The sequence below is a fragment of the Barbatula barbatula genome (assembly GCF_947034865.1).
Source record: "Barbatula barbatula genome assembly, chromosome: 5".
In the NCBI taxonomy this organism is placed as follows: domain Eukaryota; kingdom Metazoa; phylum Chordata; class Actinopteri; order Cypriniformes; family Nemacheilidae; genus Barbatula; species Barbatula barbatula.
The window spans coordinates 18,847,286-18,867,745 of record NC_136769.1 but is presented as its reverse complement, the minus strand read 5'-3'; the positions used below and the strand labels follow the sequence as shown (position 1 = coordinate 18,867,745).

Here is a 20,460-nt window from a genome sequence, read left to right as displayed (position 1 = left end):
TTCAACATACATTTTCATGATAATTTACACACCCCGCTCTCATCCAAGATGTTTTTGTTTTTTCTTTAGTCGAAAAGAAATTGAGGTTTTTGATGAAAACGTTCCAGGATTGTTCTCCATATAGTGGACTTTAATGGACTCCAAACGGTTGAAGGTCAAAGCTATCTAGCGAAACGATCAGCCATTTTCTAAAAAAAAATTAAAGTGTATTTTCTTTATAAACACAAATGCACGCCTTGCTCTATTCTGCAAAGTGCGCTCACGACTTCACGTAATACGTTATTACGTTGAAATGGTCAAGCTTGACGTTGGTAGGGCAGGGCGAAAAAATCCATCTCATCTTCTCCTCAAAGTTCAAAATCGTCCTTTCAACTCCTTTTACCTATTTTTGTAAATGGCGTTTGACTTAGTATTTGCACGTTCAACTTGTAAACACTTACTCCGTACTTCCATCTACGTGAAACGTGACCTTTTCAATATAATTTTCAATATAATTACGTATAACGTAAAGTCGTGAGCGTGCTTTGCAGAACAGAGAAAGGCAAGCATTTGATATACAAAATTGTTTTTTAGATAATGACCGATCTTTTAGCTAGATAAGACTCTTATTCATCGTCTGGATTCGTTTAAAGCCCTTTGAAGCTGCACTGAAACTGTAATTTTGACCTTAAACTGTTTGGAGTCCATTGAAGTCCACTAAATGGCGAATAATCCTGAAATGTTTTCATTAAAAACCTTAATTTCTTTTCGACTAAAGAAAAAAATACATTAACATCTTGGATGACAACAGGAATGAGTAAATGATCATGAAAATGTATTTTGAAAGTGATCAATTCCTTTAAGGGGGTTAACACTATGTACTAATCTTCACATGGGATACAATGAAATTATTATATTGAGGAGTTGTAATTTTTTCAACACAAATGGGTATTTGACTAATAAATGTGACAGCAAAAAATTACAACGAAGATAAATCTCTCTGTTATTTAATTTTATAGTCTACATATTAATACACTATATAAAATGTGAATATTAATACAATTGTTTCACTATATATATATATATATATATATATATATATATATATATATATATATATATATATATATTTGACCAAGTGTTTTTTGCCATTTCAAACCATAGAACGCAATGCTATTTTTGGCAACTACCCAAATACAGACGTTTCAGCAGCCTGTCTTCTGTTTTTTTAATGTACTTGCCCAATAGCTGATTTCAGTTTGGTTTTAACTCTAAAATTAAAGGAACAATTCACCCAAAACATTTACTCACCGTATATGAATAAAATGAAATCTAGAGAAAGTTATTTGGAAGAATGCTTGTAACCAAACAGTTCTTGGTCATCATTGACTACCATAGTAGAAAAAATGTGTGATTTCTTTGTTCTGTTGAACACAAAACTTTTGACTATCATTGTCATTTCTCCTACTATGGAAGTCCATGGAGACGGAAAAGTGTTTAGTTACAAGCATTCTTCCAAATAGATTCCTGTCTGTTCATCACAACAAAGACATTTATACATTTGCAACAACTCGAGGAGGAGCAAATGATGACAGAATTTTTATTTTGGGGTGAACTGTCCCTTTAAGGATTGCTGTTTTAGGCGAAAACTAGTCAAAGAAAAGTTTACTTTGAGTCTCTTGCTGCAATTCTGAACGAAATAATGAAATCAAATCCTAGAAGCCTTTGCATTAAAATGAGTTTTAAGCCTTCAGACTTTTATAGTGTGACTTCACAACGCAAGAAAAAACAAGCTTTGCTCACACTAAAGGTGTCGCTTTCTCGACTTGACGAAAATACTCTCATCGCAGTTGCGCACATGCACTCGGAGACGGCTTTAATGTACTTGAGACGCAAAAGGCATTCTTCTTTATTGTTTGACTTTGGAGAGTTCTGCTGGCTGTAAAAGAGAGAGGTAAAGCGAGGCCTGGTGAATCGGGGTCATTAGTTCAGGCGGCTGGGTCTGCTGCATTCCTGAGCTTGGAGAGGGGGAGAACCAAAAGATGGAATGTGACTCAAAGAGAAAGAAAGAGAGGGAGGACCTGAGCCGAGGGACCCTGAAGGGGCAAGAGAGAACAAGAAAAAAAAGAACGCCTGCCAAGGGAAAGAAAAAGTTTGCAACGAGAGGGAAAAAAAGAGGGGAGGGAGAGCTGGAAACCAACTTTGAGCAGTTTTTGGGGGAGGGGGAGGGCTGAAGTCATTAAATGTGTTATCAGTTAAAGGGAGGACGGAGAAAAGCTTTGATTTAGAAGATCCACATTCACTGAAACAGACGTAAGCATGAAGAGGGCTTTTTTATTTGTGTTATTTGAGTTTGAGTTCACAAACTGGATGAACGGGTGCACTACTAAAGTCTCCATCGCAGCGCTCGTGTAGGAATGTTGTAGATCTGCTCTTCGTGTAGATCATCCGGTCTGAAGTGTCTATTATATAGAGGAAACACAAAGGCTCTAAAAGTGAGCTTCGTAGAGGCACGTATGTCTTTACATTATCTTGCTTACACTCTGGCCTTGGTTGCTGCTCAGGTTTGCTGGTGAATATGTATGGCAGCGTGGAGCCTGTGCTTGTATAGGTTTGTGAGCGATGTGCCCGTGGCAGGAAGCTGACAGGGGTCTTGCTTTAATTCAGTGTCGGAAAGGTGTGTACTTACGGCCGCTTGTTCTTGTAGTGACAGCACATGCTCTCCTGTTATTGAACCCCTGCTTTCCAAACACTGGCCTGTGAATGAAGTACATTGCTGCCCTCTGCTGGATGAGCGTGGAAATGCATATCTGTTTATAAATACCTCAGTTACTGTTGTTTAGGATGCAACATTGTAACAATGTGCCACACCGAGCTTGTCGTATACAATTATGTGAAGCATTGAATTGGTGATATTTTATGGTGGGCGGGGCGACCAGAGTTATGTCACAAATGGATACTAGCCGTCACAACTGATAGAATAAAGGTTTATGCTCGAGCTATTTTATGAACCCGTTTCTGTCTTTCGCAGTGCTGAGCATCAGAGGCGTACAGGAGGAGGACCCCCCAGACCCCCAGATCATGCGTCTGGACAACATGCTGCTGGCCGAGGGCGTGTCCGGGCCAGAGAAGGGCGGAGGCTCCGCGGCAGCCGCTGCTGCTGCTGCGGCGGCCGGAGGATCGCCCAACGACGGCAGCATCGAGCACTCCGACTACAGAGCCAAACTCGCACAGATCCGTCAGATCTATCACTCCGAACTGGAGAAATACGAACAGGTGAGAAAATACACACTGGATTCCTGGAGGGTGTTTAGGTCTGTAATCCTGTGATTTGTTATGATCTATATTGATCTTCGGATGTGTTATGCAATGCAGGCCTGCAGTGAATTCACCAATCACGTGATGAACCTGCTGAGGGAGCAGTCCCGCACACGGCCCATCTCACCCAAAGAGATCGAGCGCATGGTGGCCATCATCCACCGCAAGTTCAGCTCCATCCAGATGCAGCTGAAGCAGAGCACCTGTGAGGCCGTCATGATCCTTCGCTCTCGTTTCCTTGATGCCAGGTGGGTCCTGAGCACTGTTATGGCCACGATATCAGCAATGAAATACAATAAGTGTTTTATTTACTTTTTGTATAGTGTCATTTTTTTCAGTTTCAGTGCTGCCTTTCCTAAATGCAGAAATACGACTTAAGTTAACACCGTAAACACTGATAACATTTTTTTTTCAAATTACTTTTCAAATGAATTATATTTCAATGAACTTGATTATACAGCCAGTAGTTCAACAACTGAAAATAATGATTTATACATGATATACTTATAAATTCTTATACAACAAAACAAAAATGTTTTTTTGAGTAAATATACAAATAACATTTTAAATTGTATATTTAAGAAAATGAAATGCATGAATTACATTAAAAACGAATAGCCATGTCTTACATTTGAGTTTGGACTGTTTGCACCAGCTATCTTGTCCATTAAACAGTTACTAAAATAATTTCTACACCCACTTTGTCTTCAGACGTAAGAGACGCAACTTCAATAAGCAAGCAACGGAGGTGCTGAATGAGTATTTCTACTCTCACCTGTCTAACCCGTACCCCAGCGAGGAAGCCAAGGAGGAACTGGCCAAGAAGTGTGCGATCACCGTCTCTCAGGTGAGATCTCGCATCACATCAGTTCTCTACAAAACCTCTGCTGGGAGTTTCCGCAGCATTCACGCTCATCCTGGAAATCCCAGCGTTTTTCCAGTTATACAGTAAATGAAAGTAGATAATAATAGACCGCTGACAATGTCGTTTTTCAAGATATTATATAAATGTCTATTGAATGTTAGATAATGTTAGTGGTTTAGTTAAACGACACCATGAGGGATGTCTTCATGCAAATTAGTTTTCTTACTCCAATGAATGATAAAGTATGAATTTGTAACTCATTTCATTCAAAGACCACTCACAATGTAAATGTGTCACAGGTATGATCAGGTACTAAAACTATCCTGCTTAAAATGCTTAGTAAGATGCATTTAGGAATCGTAAGTAGAAGGACTTAAAGGCTATTGGATGTAAAAAAAAGGCAGTGTTTATATATATATATGCGTCTACCCCAACTTCCCATTTCAATAAAAAAAGCGTGAAAATGTGAAAAATGTGAAAGTGGAGACTTAAGGCGCCGTTCTTAAACATAAGCTGAGATATTAGTTATTGTAGTTCCTTTAGCTCAATTGGTAGAACATTGTGTAAGCAGAGCAATGGTTGTGGGTTTGATTCCCACAATGCAGCGATATGAAAATAAACATCTGCCAAGAAATGCAGAAATGTGAATGTGGTGAGAAGATGAAATGCTCATTCAATTTGTTTCACCGCAGGTCTCGAATTGGTTTGGCAACAAGAGAATTCGGTACAAGAAGAACATTGGTAAGTTCCAGGAGGAAGCGAACCTGTACGCCGTTAAAACAGCCGTGGACGCTGCCAATGTGTCAGCACAGGCCAGCCAGGCAAACTCTCCAGCAACACCCAACTCAGGTACAGTACACACCAGCCCCCCATCATCTCTAGCTGAAATCACACAAGCGTACAAACAGTCAGAGCAAATACCACACTCCTGTCCACATGCGTTTTATTCCTCTCGGTCGCTCTCAATAGTTGTCAAGAATCAGGTCCACACTTGTCTGTCCATGATCTGTTTTGATCTGAAAATGGTTGTTTCTTTGGTATGTGTGTAATGTAGTTTTGGGGAAGTTGTGATTTTTCGACGGTAACCATCGTTGTCATTGTAGCTAGGTAACATCTGTTTTGTCAACACCTGCAGGATTCGGCCCGCCCATAAGGCTTTTGTTTCTGCTGGAGCTGGGTGATGTGACCGTATATACTGTGAAATGATAAAAACGCTACACAGATTATACTGCGATAGATGATGATATCGCTGCTTGGCACTTTTTAACATGCAAGAGCGACATAGAAAAGATAAATAACATGAAAACAGAGAGCGGGATGTGTCCTAACAGGCCAGCTCGTGGAAGAACTTGTTATTAAGAGGTGTTGTTAAGAACAATTGTGTACGGCCGTCAAGCAAGATTTAAGTTTGATGGTTATTATGGGATTTATTATGGCGTGTATTCATAGGTGTGTGTGTTTAAGAGGGGGTGTGTAACGCCTTGTATCTATATAAAAATGTTCGTTTTACAAATTCTTTTGTTTGAGAGAATGCGTTTCGGGTTCGTGTTAAGTGCACTGGCGTATCACACATCACTCATTTGTTATAAATAAACATACCTTTTGTTTCGCAGCCATTAAGTTTACAATTATTTTACAGAATTATCCAGAAATAGGCCCCGCCACACGATTGTTTAATATCAGAATGATTTCCCTGTGCAGTTTCTTCAGAAATAATCTGTTTGTGTGATTACAGAAGTACTTTTGCATTTAGGTCACATCACCCATTCACTTTTTCTCTCATCCTCTGTTCTTACTGTGAAGATAACCAGTGTTCTGATAGTTAAAGGCTGAACCACACTAAAAGATTTTCAATGGCTGATCAGGGGCCGGATTCACAAAACTACTTTAGGACAAAATATGTGCGATTCTCAAAGATTTCTTATAGTCTTCAATATTTTCTTAGTTTCTTCCTACGAATAAATGACATTTGATTTGTCAATGATTACACTCGCCTGCTCGTGAGGTAACTGTACAAGCGCCTCGCATTCGTGTATATGGGTTAAAGACGAAAAAGGGTTTAAGCACAAAAACAATTAGTGTAATTCTGCTTTAAATTGTTGTTCTTCCAAAAAAGGAAAAGTTTTCTGTTTAATTGCATTTTTGTTTTTCTGAGCCAAAAATAAATATCACACATTTTCCTTCTGATTTACAGAAGACACCCACTGAAATGTCACGAAAACCAATTCATGACATTAATTACTTTCATTCCAAATGCTAATGAATAGTTATTTTACATTTTTTTAAATGTGCCACTATTCTAGGTGTGTGACAAGCACATTTTGACATTTTATTCTCCAAAAAACCTAAACCATAAAGTGGCCATAAAGTCACTTTTGTACATTTGTCTAAATGTCTTTGACCCACATATATTAGCATGTTATGTGTTAAACAGCATTTACGATCGCATGTTAGCTACAAGGTGCAAGCGTGTTTATTATAAAAAAAATGTTTTACTAAGCTATAATATTTGTGACCCTCTCCGTTTTGAGTCACTTTGTCCCAGAATGTATGTATAAAACACTCCAGTTTTAATGAAAGCTAAAGTAATAAAGCTTGACCTTATTATTACTGTGTCAATATGAATATTCCTCCATGGCACGTAAATGTTAAAATGATAATTCTGGCTCAATACAATACACATCACGTGTGAAACAACTATGTATTAAACGGCTTACCTTATGATATTCACGACAGCTTTGTTTCGAGAATAGGGATTTGTATCCCTAAAATGTATCTTTGTTAAAGCAACGTAACACGGTGTGTGGGGTGCCTTAGTGTGAACACGGGAAACCTCACAAAATCGAGTTGTTTAAAAAAAATTGCAGGAAAAAACATGTTGACATATTACAGCTCGGCTATTTTGCCTTGATCTTACGTCACCATCGTTTCAGTCCACATTACAACTTCCAGAGGGATTTGTCCTCGGGTTCCCGCACACAACAGGATTTCTGATCGTAAATATTTAACATGTCTGGCCCTGACTTGCTACAGGTCTTGAAATGCCTCACACCATCAGAAAATCCATCAAGAACTCTTGTCTAAATTCAGCCTGATCATCTTGTAGTGCGCAGCAGCCTTTCCAATACATAACCCGTGAGATGTATGCACTGTTTAATGATCAATACTGTGATCACTTTAGACTTTAGTTTGTTCGTCGTATACACAAAAAAGCAATGTAACGCACTCGTGCGCTTCCACACACACATTTGGTTAGTGTAGCTGAACCTCTATTTGCTAAGGATGCAGAATGAAGAAGGTAGGTGAATGAACTTGGTATTGTCTTTTTAAACCGTGCTCCCTCACCTCCTGCCATCTCCACACATCCTGTTCAACATCCTGCGAACTTCTCAAGAACAATACACAGTCATTCACAGGAAGCAGCATGCCGAGCTATATGACTTGACGTAAAGGCCTTCTCAGTGTTGTGCTGCCCGAGTTTGTATTTTTGTCTCTAATCGACGGAAATAGCTGAACGGATAATAAGCAGTGTATTGTGGAATGCGGCTCGTCTCGATTTTCACGCCCCACCGAGATTATAGACTGCACACAGTTTTACCTCAAGTAGGTTTTCGAAAACCCAACCCCGGCAAAGCTGACGTGCCTGACCGGCTGCGTGTATTGCCCGCAGGGTCCACCGGGTCCTACACCCTGTCTCACGCAGGGGACGCTTACCTCGGCCTGCGCTCTCTCGACGGGGACGGCATCAGCGGCGCTCCCGCTGTGCAGCAGCAGGTAGGCGCTGAGGACACGCCCTTGACCTCAATGCCCCTCCCCTTTGATACCTGCTCCCAGTGTCCTCCTCCTGTTCGTCCCCCCAAACCCATCTACCTAAATCAGCCCTTACCTGTAAACGTCTCCGCCATCTTTCCTATAGGTGTGGTCTCTTTGTGAGTCATCTAGGTCACGTCCGTAACCAATCTTACATGCTTCCTGTTATTTTAATTATTTTCTTAGGTATCCTTTTGGTTTGGATTAATAGATTTTTAAGTGTTCTGGGGCACCATAGTAGTTTCTTTTTACCGTGGTCGTCAATAAAGCCCCAGTTCCAAGCATTCCATATATTTTTCTGTTATCTACGACTTAAAAAATGAACATGCAGAAGGTTTTTCATAAGACGTGTCTGATAGCTATCTGACATCTGGAGATCTTATCTGATCTATATACTTGTTCTCGTGTTTGCCAGTTGTTGTGACAGTGTAGGTCTGATGTTTAACTATCAGGTGAGTTTAGCGAGTGAAGTGTGAATTTTATAGGGAGGCACATGAGCGATAAGAGTGAAAGCGCTCTGTTATTATACACATGTAGTATAAAAGTGCAGTCATAATTACAGTATTACAATATCCCTTCCTCATAGTCTACCAACCTGTTTGAACAAGAGGGAAGGCAGCGTGCGAGCGGCTAGACAGTCGTATCAATTCGCATACACAACCCACTGACAATAGAGTCACAGATCGGTTTGCAGATATCCCAACACAATGGCTTATGTCTTGAATGTAAACATGAAAATCTCAAGATAGAAGTTACGTTGCTTCATAAAGCATGTGATGTGTCTGCTACAGGTGGATATCCTGCACCGTGCTACACACCTGACGGCAGGCTATGAAGATCTGTCAGGAAGTCCCCTTTATACCACACACCGCCTAGACGTGAGTATCGGAAGTTGATAGCGATGAGAATAATTCAAACAGGAAACTACTTGTTGCCAGCTCACATTTACCCTTGGTGTAGATGCACTTTAAGACGTACAGTAAAAGCTACGGCTGTTTGGCTTCAAGCAGTCGCTCTCAGTTTTACACTGGCGTGTGCGGATAACACATTAAAGATTTGATTGCGCATCTTGGTTCTTAAGACCGTTTTGTTGCAATTTGCACTCAAGTCTCTGTGATTCTCTCGACAGGCTAACAACAGCTGGCAAGACAACACCAACCCTTCGTCCATCACCTCTCCACCAGGACCACCTGGCAGCATCCACTCCGACACCTCCAGCTAGTGCACACACACACAAAGCATCCCATCATCCAGCCTCAGCCCTGCTCTTTCTCCTGCCCAAAGCCCGTGTCCAAGGTCTTCCATAGTCATCCTTTCCACTTTCTCTACGGCGTGCCGGGCCGTTTGGACGCACACACGCTCCGCTTGAGCAAAACGTTTGGCAGCGGCTGAAAGGACAACACAGGGTGGACGCTCCACAGCCCCGTCCCCACAACATCCCCCCTCGCTTGTACCAAAGTGCTGTCAATGGTTGTCGCACCTTCCGCTCGACGAAGAACAACCTCAGACAACTGAACAACAAAGACGCCATGCAGATCCTCTTTAGTCCACGTTTGCAGTTTTAATATGGTTTCCGACCTCCGCCTCCCTCGAGCCGTCCTCTGGTGTTCAACATTCTGTTAAGCACAAAACTGTCACCTGCTGGGTGGACGGAGCAGAATCTGTGAAAAGGTACGGCGTACGGTTCGGTGCGAGAGATCTGCAGTGGAACGAAACCAAGATGCGGAGTGACTCAATTTTCCCTCAGCCCACTGAGTCTCTCAACAAGACACGTTTTGTTTCTTTCGTTTTGGTTCAGCTAATTGTATTTTGGTTCTTCACAAGGAATGCACCAGCCACCAAATAAAAGACTGATGGGTGGTAGGAAAGGGGTTGGACAGATAGAGGGAGTATTTGGTTCGGATGGGGACATGGGGGAGGGTATTAGAAATATTTTTAAAGGGAAAGAAAAAACATATTCCACTGTCTTCCATGCATGTAGGGTGTTGATGTTTTAGCAGATCCATTTAGCCGAACTTTTTTTTTTACGATAAAGTACTATATTAAAAAAAAGAGAGAGGGCGTGACTAACAGACCAAATAAACGAACAACTATGTGAATAATAAATAAACCAACCACGCCACACTTCAAACTGCCCGATCCAGAGCTTTCTGTCAAATTTCTTTTTTTTAAACAGGTAACCATCACCCGGAAAACTTCTTTTGAGACTGCAATAGCAACCTGACTATATGTGGTATAATTGTTATACTACATGCGTATGTTATACATGTATTGTCACGGTCATTGAAAATATGAGATTTGTTATGATGTTACAAAAGAACTAGTTACAGATATCAAGGATTTGTTTTATTTGTCCCGCGGCCTCTCACGTTACTATGTTGTGTGTGTGTATGGGTGTCTGTTTTTTAAGGGGGGTTGGGTTGTCTCTTAACTCACTTTGCTGTGCTTTTGAACTGATTGTATTGTGCGTGCAATTGAAAGCACCTGTTCCTTGGTAAAAGCATGCTGTCCCCTTTTTCGTTGCCTCCAAATTCACCTAACAAAGGAACTCTTTCTTGTTATCAGTTGACATAGCCAAGCGACAAGGGCTTTTCTCCTTCAAATTGAACCAAAAATAAGCACTGGATGTGTTGGGATTTGAAACAGACGGACTAAAGCTAATACTGAGGAACATCAGATAAATTTATATTTACTTTTATCCTGGTGGAACGAGTTTGTATTCGGGACTTGTTTTATGTTGATTTTCTTCTATTTTTTATTTTCCCAATGTAACCTTTAGTCGCTTTTTTTGATATGAATGGAAATTCTATATATGAAACAAAGGACTAAATAACGTTGAAATGTCAATTGGGGTTTTGTTTATATGTACACATAGAAAAACAAACTCTGAGGAGCTTTCAAGGTATTATTTACATCATCGTGTCCTCTATAGATTACTGTTAGTTATAAACATTTCACATGGATATCTCTAACTGATGCTATTACTACACCAAAATGTCTTTGTTTTCTTTTCTATCAGTCATCTATGGATGTCACTGTACAGATTGTGGAATGTTTCAGTGTATTTTCTCATTTTGTATGCCTTTTTCTCGTTTCGTTTTTTTCATGCTGGGGTGTTTGATTTACTCACGAGAGAGTAATATTTGTTAGTCTTTGTAATAATATTCATTTTAGCGTTTCAGTTACATTTTACTTCGATTCGCAGTCTCCGAGTGTTGTTCGGTTATTTTGTGTGTTTTTTGTCTGAGCATTTGTTTACAGTGCTGTGAAAATTCACTTCTTTTATCTTTTACACTTTTTGACAATGGATGCTTTAGTTACAGACGCGAGATACAGAAGGCAAACAGTTATTGTGATATTAAACATTACATGTTCGTAGAAATGGACTTGTCAAAATTTGGACAATACTTTTAAGCTGAGGTGGATTCAACAGCACTAAATCAAATGGCGTCAGTGTTTATTTTTTCCTCGATTTTATCATTATTTTACTAGAATTGTAGTACACGCTTCCTTCTGTATTTACCATTCTCTCCCTCTTCTCTACCTCTCCTCTCTCCATTTCATTTGTATATAAACCCCATCATTTTCAGACTTGGTAGTCTGTATAAACTCCTTTTATACCTCAACTTTAGAACTGTTCTAGTGAGAGAGAAAAAAAAGAAATATGAGAAAATTGTAGTGTTCCTTATTAGAAAAACAAAAACTAATAAAATAATCTAGTGTGCTTTTGAGCCTGTCGTTTTTTTCTCTCGTGTTCATTAAGGGGCTGTTTGCATGTTACGAAGCGTAAATGATCTTGTTACAAGAGTGAGTCTGCCTCGAAATATTTGGCAAACCAGCCAATTGTCTCGACCCGCCTGAATATTTATGCAGCATAAGGACTATAATATGAGGATCATAATAAATCAGACCTTTTGCTCAGCCTCTCAAATTGACTATGTGCTTTATAAACACTCGGGTGTTGAAATGAAGAAAAGCCCAAAGTTTGCAAGTAAAATTAGAAACAGATGAACTAAATTCAACAGCAATTGGGCAATGTTTAGGGTGGTCTTTTTGCGTACCATAAATGTCTTCTTGTGGACCGCTGTATGTGATCAATGAAACCAACGTTGTTCAGAAGGAACTACATTTTATATTCTTCTTAATTTCCACATATGACGTGAAGGGATAGTTCACCTAAAAAGAAAAATGATGTCATTATTTGTTCTCCCTCATGTGGTTCGAAACCTGTGCATGACTCTTCTGTGTAACACAAAGGAAGATATTTTGAGAAATGTCCATACAAGGGAATGCAATGGGTGACAACGCTGTTCGGTGACCAACATTCTTCAAAATATCGAATTTTGTGTTCAGCGGAAGTCATGCAGGTTTGAAATGATGGGTGAGAAAAAAAGTTACACTTTTGGGTGAACATCCAACCTTTTTGATAATAGAAATAAAGTGTCTAATCTTTTTGTCCTTGATCGAATGCACAAAAGATCACAGTCAGTGTTAAAGGGACAGTTCACCCATACAGGAAAATTCTGTCATTTACTCGCCATGGAGATGTTCCAAACCTGTATACATTTGTTTGTTCTGATGAATACAGAGAAAGATATTTGGAAGAATGCCACACAGACATACATTCTTCAAAATGTATTTTGTGTTCAACAGAACAAAATAATGATAACTTACCTACAGTAAGCATTCTGACAAATATCTTTCTCTGTGTTCATCAGAGCAAATTAATGTATAACATTTGGAACAACTCGAAGGAGAGTATTTTGTGTTTTCTCATTTTGTTAAGCTCACACTTTGGTGTCCCTGATGTAAATCCCAGCTAAACAAATCGGTCCAAACGTGCAGTTTTTAAACGCAAATGCATGAACAAGAGACATTTCCTGTATGCACCAAAATAGCCTGTGGCTGTAACTAATAGACACAAAAGCCCTCTAATACGTCCATTGTCCACGGACAAAAACACGCAACAAGCAAGTTATCAAAAATGAAGTATTTACTCTTTGTACATGCAATCATTTAACTAGGTAAATAGAAAGTCATTTATTTACACAGAAATGCTCTCTATAAAGACAATATGCTTCGACTAGTCTCAGGTTCAAACGCTTGGGAAGTAAATGCTGTTTTTCTCAAGGGGTGACCCTGTTTTTACAGACTCAAAGCGGCTGCCAGAAGGTCTCTCATGCTGGTGCATTCTTCTCCAGGGGAAGCAGAGAATGCGCTTGAAGGTGGTCCTCATGTCCTTGTCCCGAAACGAGTAGATAATGGGGTTCACCAAAGAGTTGCACTCGGCCAGAACCAAGCAATACTTCTCATATTTAAGAACATCACACTTAACACAACTGAGACCGTCCAGTAGTAGAATCACCAGACCTGGCGTCCAACAGATCACAAAGGCCCCTAAAGAGAAAGAATCATAAAACACGTTGACATGACGCCATTTTTTGATGTTTCTGTAATGGCTAATCCAGCAGTACGTGTAAGCTCTTGAGTCACAGTAGTATTTCTAATGTTAAAATATACTTAAAAGTGCCAGATCAAAATACAAACAAATAAGGACTATTTAGTTCTTTCAGTTTGTTATTGCCTAGAAAATGACAATCAAAATAGTTGCGTTTTCTCTTTATTATGACAGGTGGTCTATTAAATCTAATAAGCAAATTGTAAAGACAGGCCTAACTTTAAAGCTGCAATTCTGGTTTTGCAGAACTGATAATGTTGTGTAAAAGTAAACTATGACAAAACTGTAACAACATGGTGAAAATTATATTGTACAACTTCACCACATCCCTAAACAAACTTAATTTTAACAGTTTGGTTGTAATGTATGTTTGCCTTCCACACCGCTGTTGTTAAATACTCTGCATTCGTGCTTTGAAGTGCAACGCAGGAAACAACACTCAAACCTCAGGTTAAATAAATAACTGCTTTTGTCTTGAGGTAATAGATAGGAGGTGTAACGACAAGCATGGGCCAAACTGGTTTGATGAGCTTTGCTGACTTGATTTTTATCTTCAAAACAAGTTAACTGTACTGTGAATGTCTTCATTTTTATGTCAACTAAATACTAGAGGCACAGTTAACCCAAAAATTCTGTCATCATTTACTCATCCTCGAGTTGTTCCAAATCTGTACACATTTATATGTTGTGATGAACACAGAGAAAGATATTTGGAAGAATGCTTGTAACCAAACAGGTGGCCAATTTGGCCTCCATGGACTGCCATAGTAGGAAAAATGACAATGGTAGTCAAAAGTGCCCCAGAACAGTTTGCTTTCCTACATGCTTCAAAGTGTCTTGTGTTCAACAGAACAAAGAAATTCATTACGTTTTTTTTCTACTATGGTAGTCAATGGTGGCCAAGAGCTGTTTGGCCAAAGGCGTTCTTCCAAATATATTTCTCTGTGTTCATCACAACAAAGACATTAATAAATGGTGAGTAAATGATGACAGAATGTTCATTATTGAGTGTTGCCTTAAAAACACTACGCTGGGTTGTTTTTACCCCAAAATATGGACATTTCCCAGATTCAAGGCAACGGTTGGCTGTTTTCAAATTTTACCCACCCATGGGTTAAAACAGCCTTTTTGGAGTAAAATTACAAGCCTGCACGCAAACTATAAAACCACAGAACTGAAGACAACACACACCGAGTAATATCATAAACGCCAACTTGTCAAGGTCTTACCCAAAATCATGGACATGGTCTTCATGAGGCTGATAACAGTCTGATTGTGCGAGGGCTGGTCGGTATGAGGGGACATTTGTTGGCTCCTGCGACGCACGTAGATGAAGATGCGGGTGTAAACGGCCACCATGATGAAGAAGGCCAGGAGGTTGAGCAGAGCCCAAAACATAAGGAAGCTGCGAGAGTACAGCGGCGCCACCGAGCAGCACGTGGACAGATCGCAAACGCAGTTCCACCCCATGATGGGGACCAGACCCATGACGACGGCCATCAACCAGATGAACACTATGAGCATCACAACACGCCACTTGGTCATGGTGCTGTGAAGCTGCATGGTGAAGATGGTCTGATGGCGCTCCACAGCCACGGCCAGCAGGTTGACCACAGAGGCGGTCAGACTCATATTGATCAAAGCTCCGCGGACGAACCACTCGTTCATGGTCAGGTCGATGGTCCACGGGCCGGTGTGAAACACCAGGTAGAGATAAGAGACGCCTGCGAAGAGATCAGCGGCCGCCATGTTTCCCAGTAAGTAATAGATGGGATAGTGGAAATGTCGGTTGATGATGAAGGCAGCTATGACCATCATGTTCGCGAGAATGATGAAGACGCAAATCGGAGCCCCGAGTCCAACCACCACAAAATCCTGCGGCCGCCATTCCGTCGAAATGGGCTTCCCGGTATTGTTGTAAAAGAAGGAGACGGACTTGTTATATGCCTCGCAGGTATTAGATAACATTATTGGAGAGCTCTGTGTAAATCAGATGAAATGGTTAGCTGTTGCTGGTTAGGCCAGTTTTTCCAGAAGCCGGATGGTGGATGCGAACAGCCTCCATCTAAAATGGTGCTTGAACATATTAAACAATGCGCATGTGTTGCTTCTGTCCAGGTGTCACTCGGGCTTCTCCGATCCTGAAACACAGGGATACATTAGCTACATTGATAACAGCATTTAAAGTCCACGACGTGTTAATTTTTAACAAGAGACGAGATATGATACCGGATTTATAGTAGAAAAATCACATCCTTATTATACTAAATGATCCTGGGCCTTCAAGTTGTGACGTCACTTACAGTGAAATAAGGTAGTGATATTTTTACACACCAATTCTTACTTTTACTATCATAGTTCTTCTCAATAGAGGGACAGAGAACTGAAAGTCGTGGTTAACCTGTATGCATGCAGTACTGAAACCTGAATGCAAAAAAAAAACCATTGACTTTATTCTGCACAGACACAGCACAGTTAGACTCGGTCGGCAGAACACGAACAACAGCGTTATTCACTTTAGTTGAATATAAATGTCGCGTAACAGTGTGAAAGTTTAAAAGGTTAAAGCGCTTACCGACGAGGCAGAGAGGAGCGAAGGGAGTTGACTGGGACTCGTTGTTTTTGGTGTCGCGCGCGGGCCGGAAATGCTCATCTGGCGGAGTTTGCGGATCAATCTTGAGTTGAGCCGCAAGAGTCGGCGAGCCACTGATCCCGCCTCTCGCGACGTGATTGGCTGGAGTCAAGCCGCCGAGGGACCAATGAACGCGAAGGAGAGGTGCGCTCCATCCCTCTTGAATGAAGAGGTTCGGGCAGGAGGAGATATGAGGTCATTTCCAGTAATGAGCGATAACGAAAGCGATAGACAAATGTGTTTTGCACATGTAAATGCTCCATAGATTTGATGTTTTTTATCTATATAATCTAGTTTTGTTTTGCTGTGTGGGATCCACTAATGTGTGAAGAAACACGTTAGATAAACATACGGTGTTGTTTTCAAACTTTAATTGTTTGTTTACACACCCCTGTGAGTGCAATAAAATGAAATGTAGTGAGAAAAACTCGCTAAAATGGTCAAAACATGAAGAGTTTGGTTCCAAAATGAGATAACTCTGCTTTTTTATTTTTTCAAAATTCATGTTTTTTATTACGCTACCATGTTTTTATTGTGTTAGTTGGCTGTTTGTTTTAGTTGTATTCTATCTTAAAACAACTGCAGTTTGATTGATATTCATTGGAATGACGTGATTTTTGAAAAACATTTATGTTATGTCAATTTGGAACCAAACTCTTCATACAGTATAAACGATTCAGAGAAATATGCATGAAGCAAAACAAGAAGAACACTTGTAGAAATGTAAATTCTAAGGGGTTTCTGCAGGGGACCCCTTCCTGACCTTCTAGGGGTCCCCGGACCCCAGTTTGAACTCCCCTGGCCTTATAATTCAAACTGACCACTCCCTCCCCAAGAGTGACAGGACCACAAATATGGAACAAATCTACAAATTTGCATCATGGAATATTTATATGTTGTTATACATTTAAAAATGTCATTTCAGATACATAATGTAAGAGGTATAACCCCCTTTAGGTTCTGTTTTGCTACTGTTCAGTTTTCAGATAAATGGCATATACAGTAGTTGTTTTGATATATAAATGCTTACATGAAGATCGGAAGAAGACTCTCGAGACTTAACACACTTAATCTTTTTAAAGCAAAATCTCTTCAAGCATTCATTGATGTACGATATTAAAACAGTGCAGTAAATGTATGTCTAAACAAAGCAACCTACTGCAAGACAAATCATAGTAAAATGCAAGTTGTTTTCTTTTCAAAGGAATTCCGCACAAAAGCCTTGCTGAAGCTAGTGACCGTCATGATTTATGTCTCCATTCATTGCCTCTTTTACAGGGGAACCGCAAGTTTGGCCATGTTGTTTTTTCACAATATCCACGTCCAGTACAAAGTCCCAGAGCAGTTTGTTGACTATCTCAGGTCGGTCCTGCTGAACCCAGTGGCTGCACTCAGGAACAGTGCGAATGACGACAGGACCCCTGGAGTAAGGTCTGGTACCGCCGGACATTCCCTCCACCAGTACATTATCTGCTTCAGCCCAAATTAGCATGCAGGGCACAGCCACGTCCTGATGCTTGTACGGAGTGTTACTGTAGAGACAGGGGTACATAGTAACCACTTACAGCTATACAAAAGAAGGCGTATAGTTGTGTGTGTGTGATTTATTTAAAGTCGTAAAAGTGTAAGTGTGTTTTAAACCTCAGGAGGGAACGGAAATAGTTTAAAGGAGCCGTGAGTCCTCCAGATTGAGACAGGCGGTATAAGTAACCCTCCAGCTGGGCCTCGGTCAGTCTCCGTTCTTTGTTCCTTATCCCCATAATCTTGCCACAGAACAGACTGCGCACTAACTAGACATAAAAAATTGTGAAATTGTGGTTTGCAGAGAGTTCCCTATTTCTGTATTCACCAACGTCCTTATGAAACAATACAGAAAGACAGGAAAGTGACCCAGACTGAATATTTAGTCTGTGAAATAAGTAAACAGTGTGATGTTCCTGCTGAAAATGCCGGTTTAAAATGAGCTGCTCATAAATCAGGTTTAAAGGATTTTTACATCATTGAACTTGTGATATTGGGAGATTAGCTAGGTCAGCTAACACCAAGTAAAACCAGCAGTTGTTTTTTGCAGCACGAATATGAACAAATTCCATCAAAGCATGTATGGGAGTAAAAATAAAGATCACACAACCTTGAAGTCTTGAAGAGACAGTGCAATCTCAGGCAGCAGAGGCAACTGAAAAAAGCATGCATGACCAGAACGCAACAGGTGAGAAGGTCTTCTTAAAACTGCATCTGAATTCCCCCCCAAAAAATCAGTTTCAGAGATGTATTTATGAAGCAAAACTGAAACAGAAAATTTGAACAATGGAACTGAGAAACACACTCGTACCCAGCCATGATGCAGCGTGAGGAGCATTCATGACTATAAGAAGTTGCACCATGTCAGGCCGCTCCAGTGCAAAATGCCATGCCAGCATCCCACCAAAGTCATGACCCACCAATATACATCTTGTGTGACCTGTAATAAAACAACTTCAGTTTCAATGCTCTAGTGGCAAAACTATCACACACTGTCTATTCTGTATGTATATGTACCCAATTCGTCAATAGTGTCTCTGATGTCATATAAGAGTTTCTCTAATGAATATTCATCCAGCTGTGCCGGAGCGTCTGAACCCCCACAGCCGCGTAGATCTAGCGCCACCGTGTGGTAGTGACTGCTGAATTCTTTTAATTGATAACGCCAGGAGTACCTGCGGGAAATGGGCACTTCGTTAAATAAAAAGTTCCAATGCTAAATTTCAGATAAATATAATTTATAATTCAAAATATAATTTAATATTTAAATTTTGATTTATAATTATATATTTGATATTAGTCTTAATGATATCTAATCTGAAATATGTTTTTATAGAAGCATGTTACTTAAATAAAAAAAAGGATGTCACCAATTTTCTGGGAATCCATGAAGAAACAGCATCAGTGGTTTCCTGTGGTCTCCTTTACTGACATAATGAAATCTCAAGCCTGAACTCTAAAAATAAAGTCCAGAGTAGTAATGAACATGTGACATCCTGATTCTAGAATGTATATTCATTTATAATCAAAAGATGTATAACAATGATACAAGTATATTTTACAATTAACCATGGTGTTATTAGTAAAGGTGTAGTAACCATGGATTTTTGGAGGATTGGATGCCATTTAAGCAGTTTTACTACGAATACCACATGTAACCCGGTCTACTTGTAAAATATGTACTGTTTATATAAAATCCCCTTTGACAATAACTCACAACAAGAAAAAAAGATGCAAGTGTGACTGCCTAAAATAAATAAATATGCAAGAAGGTTATGGGTTATTGCGCAAGAACGATTCGTCATCATCAGTTAACCTTTCACCTACCTTTCTTCAAGAAAAAAATCGCCATGTCTGAGAAAGTATTTCAAATTGCTCATGGCACCCAAAACCAATTACTATACTCAACATTTGATGTAATTTATATTTTTGGTATCGTATCATCTAAAAACATATACATTGTAAACATCTCTCACCCTGCCCTTCAAATATGCATGGTCACCGAGTGCTGGGTCTTGTAGGCAAGCTGGGGGTTTCTTGCGGGTCGTCCACTGGAAAATTCCACATGGATCTCTAAATCCAGTGCAGGCAATTCGGATCAAAACAAAACAAGCAGTGATTCCAGCTGTGCCATATACTACAATGTAATATACAAAAGAGAGAATCCACAAACTTAGACGTGTTGGTAGCAGAAGCAACTGCTTTAAACATTTACTCGTCATTATAGTAAATGTAATAGTTTGAGAGACGTATGACACAGGCTCATTCTAGCAATGGCTCCCTGTCTTTGGAGAGGTTCCCTGTCACAATAAACCCAATGTGACTGCATTGAAACACAGGCCAAACAACAGTCACTCAGCTATTTTTGTACCATCGATAAACTAGTATCTTGTTTCCATAATGTGACATACTTATGAATTTTTTTCATTATTTTATGTCTTGGAGATTGGCTCCTAGATAAAGAATCATTTTCTTAACACCTATTTATATATTTATTTATGTATATGATTCATAATTATGTCTTTAATAATTCATAATGTAAATCTTGAATTAAATATTTTACACAGTGGATTTTGTAAAAAAAAAATACTTTCGAAAAAAGTAGTTTATGTAAATAATCATTTTAGTCACTGCTAAAAACGTCTCGTATCCTGCCACACGGCGTCGCAATGTACACGTGCGTGGATGTACCTTGTGACTTGTATTTTGTCGAAAGATAAAATGTGTAATTTTACAACTTTACAAAAATTCCCCTAAAACCACAATCACTACAGTTTTTGCTTCTGCTGTAAACCCATCACGGGTTTCTTTGAACAATGTAAGAGCTGTTTTTCTGTGACTTTTATGACACCGATTAAAGTCGAGAGAATAAGATAT

General features: G+C 39.8%; 3 protein-coding genes across 5 annotated transcripts in view; 1 reads left to right on the top strand and 2 right to left on the bottom strand.

Annotated features, from left to right (window-relative positions):
* The window catches only part of pbx4 (pre-B-cell leukemia transcription factor 4), a 30,061-nt gene extending 18,359 nt beyond the window's left edge, over positions 1-11,702 (top strand). For 2 of the 3 annotated variants that reach the window (XM_079455687.1, XM_079455686.1), the window contains 6 exons: positions 3,011-3,255; positions 3,355-3,545; positions 4,009-4,144; positions 4,855-5,011; positions 8,764-8,850; positions 9,102-11,702. In XM_079455687.1, coding sequence (XP_079311813.1) covers positions 3,011-3,255; positions 3,355-3,545; positions 4,009-4,144; positions 4,855-5,011; positions 8,764-8,807 — 773 coding nt within the window. In that variant the 3' untranslated portion in view covers positions 8,808-8,850; positions 9,102-11,702. Of the gene's footprint in view, positions 1-3,010; positions 3,256-3,354; positions 3,546-4,008; positions 4,145-4,854; positions 5,012-7,832; positions 7,937-8,763; positions 8,851-9,101 lie in introns of all 3 variants that reach the window. The other variant, XM_079455688.1, reaches the window with a different exon arrangement.
* A 631-nt stretch (positions 11,703-12,333) lies between these two features.
* lpar2a (lysophosphatidic acid receptor 2a) lies at positions 12,334-16,224 on the bottom strand. The gene is made up of 3 exons (XM_079455685.1): positions 16,006-16,224; positions 14,660-15,571; positions 12,334-13,369 (listed from the first exon to the last, which is right to left on the bottom strand). Exons 2-3 carry the CDS (start codon positions 15,396-15,398, stop codon positions 13,068-13,070), a joined length of 1,041 nt encoding a protein of 346 aa, XP_079311811.1. The 5' UTR covers positions 15,399-15,571; positions 16,006-16,224; the 3' UTR covers positions 12,334-13,067.
* A 713-nt stretch (positions 16,225-16,937) lies between these two features.
* LOC306894378 (epoxide hydrolase 3) lies at positions 16,938-19,890 on the bottom strand. Its single transcript, XM_079456880.1, has 7 exons — positions 19,560-19,890; positions 18,954-19,039; positions 18,601-18,758; positions 18,395-18,523; positions 18,194-18,297; positions 17,704-17,852; positions 16,938-17,594 (listed from the first exon to the last, which is right to left on the bottom strand). The coding sequence occupies exons 1-7, from the start codon at positions 19,803-19,805 to the stop codon at positions 17,294-17,296; spliced, it is 1,173 nt and encodes a 390-aa protein (XP_079313006.1). The 5' UTR covers positions 19,806-19,890; the 3' UTR covers positions 16,938-17,293.
* Between the last annotated feature and the right edge of the window lie 570 nt (positions 19,891-20,460).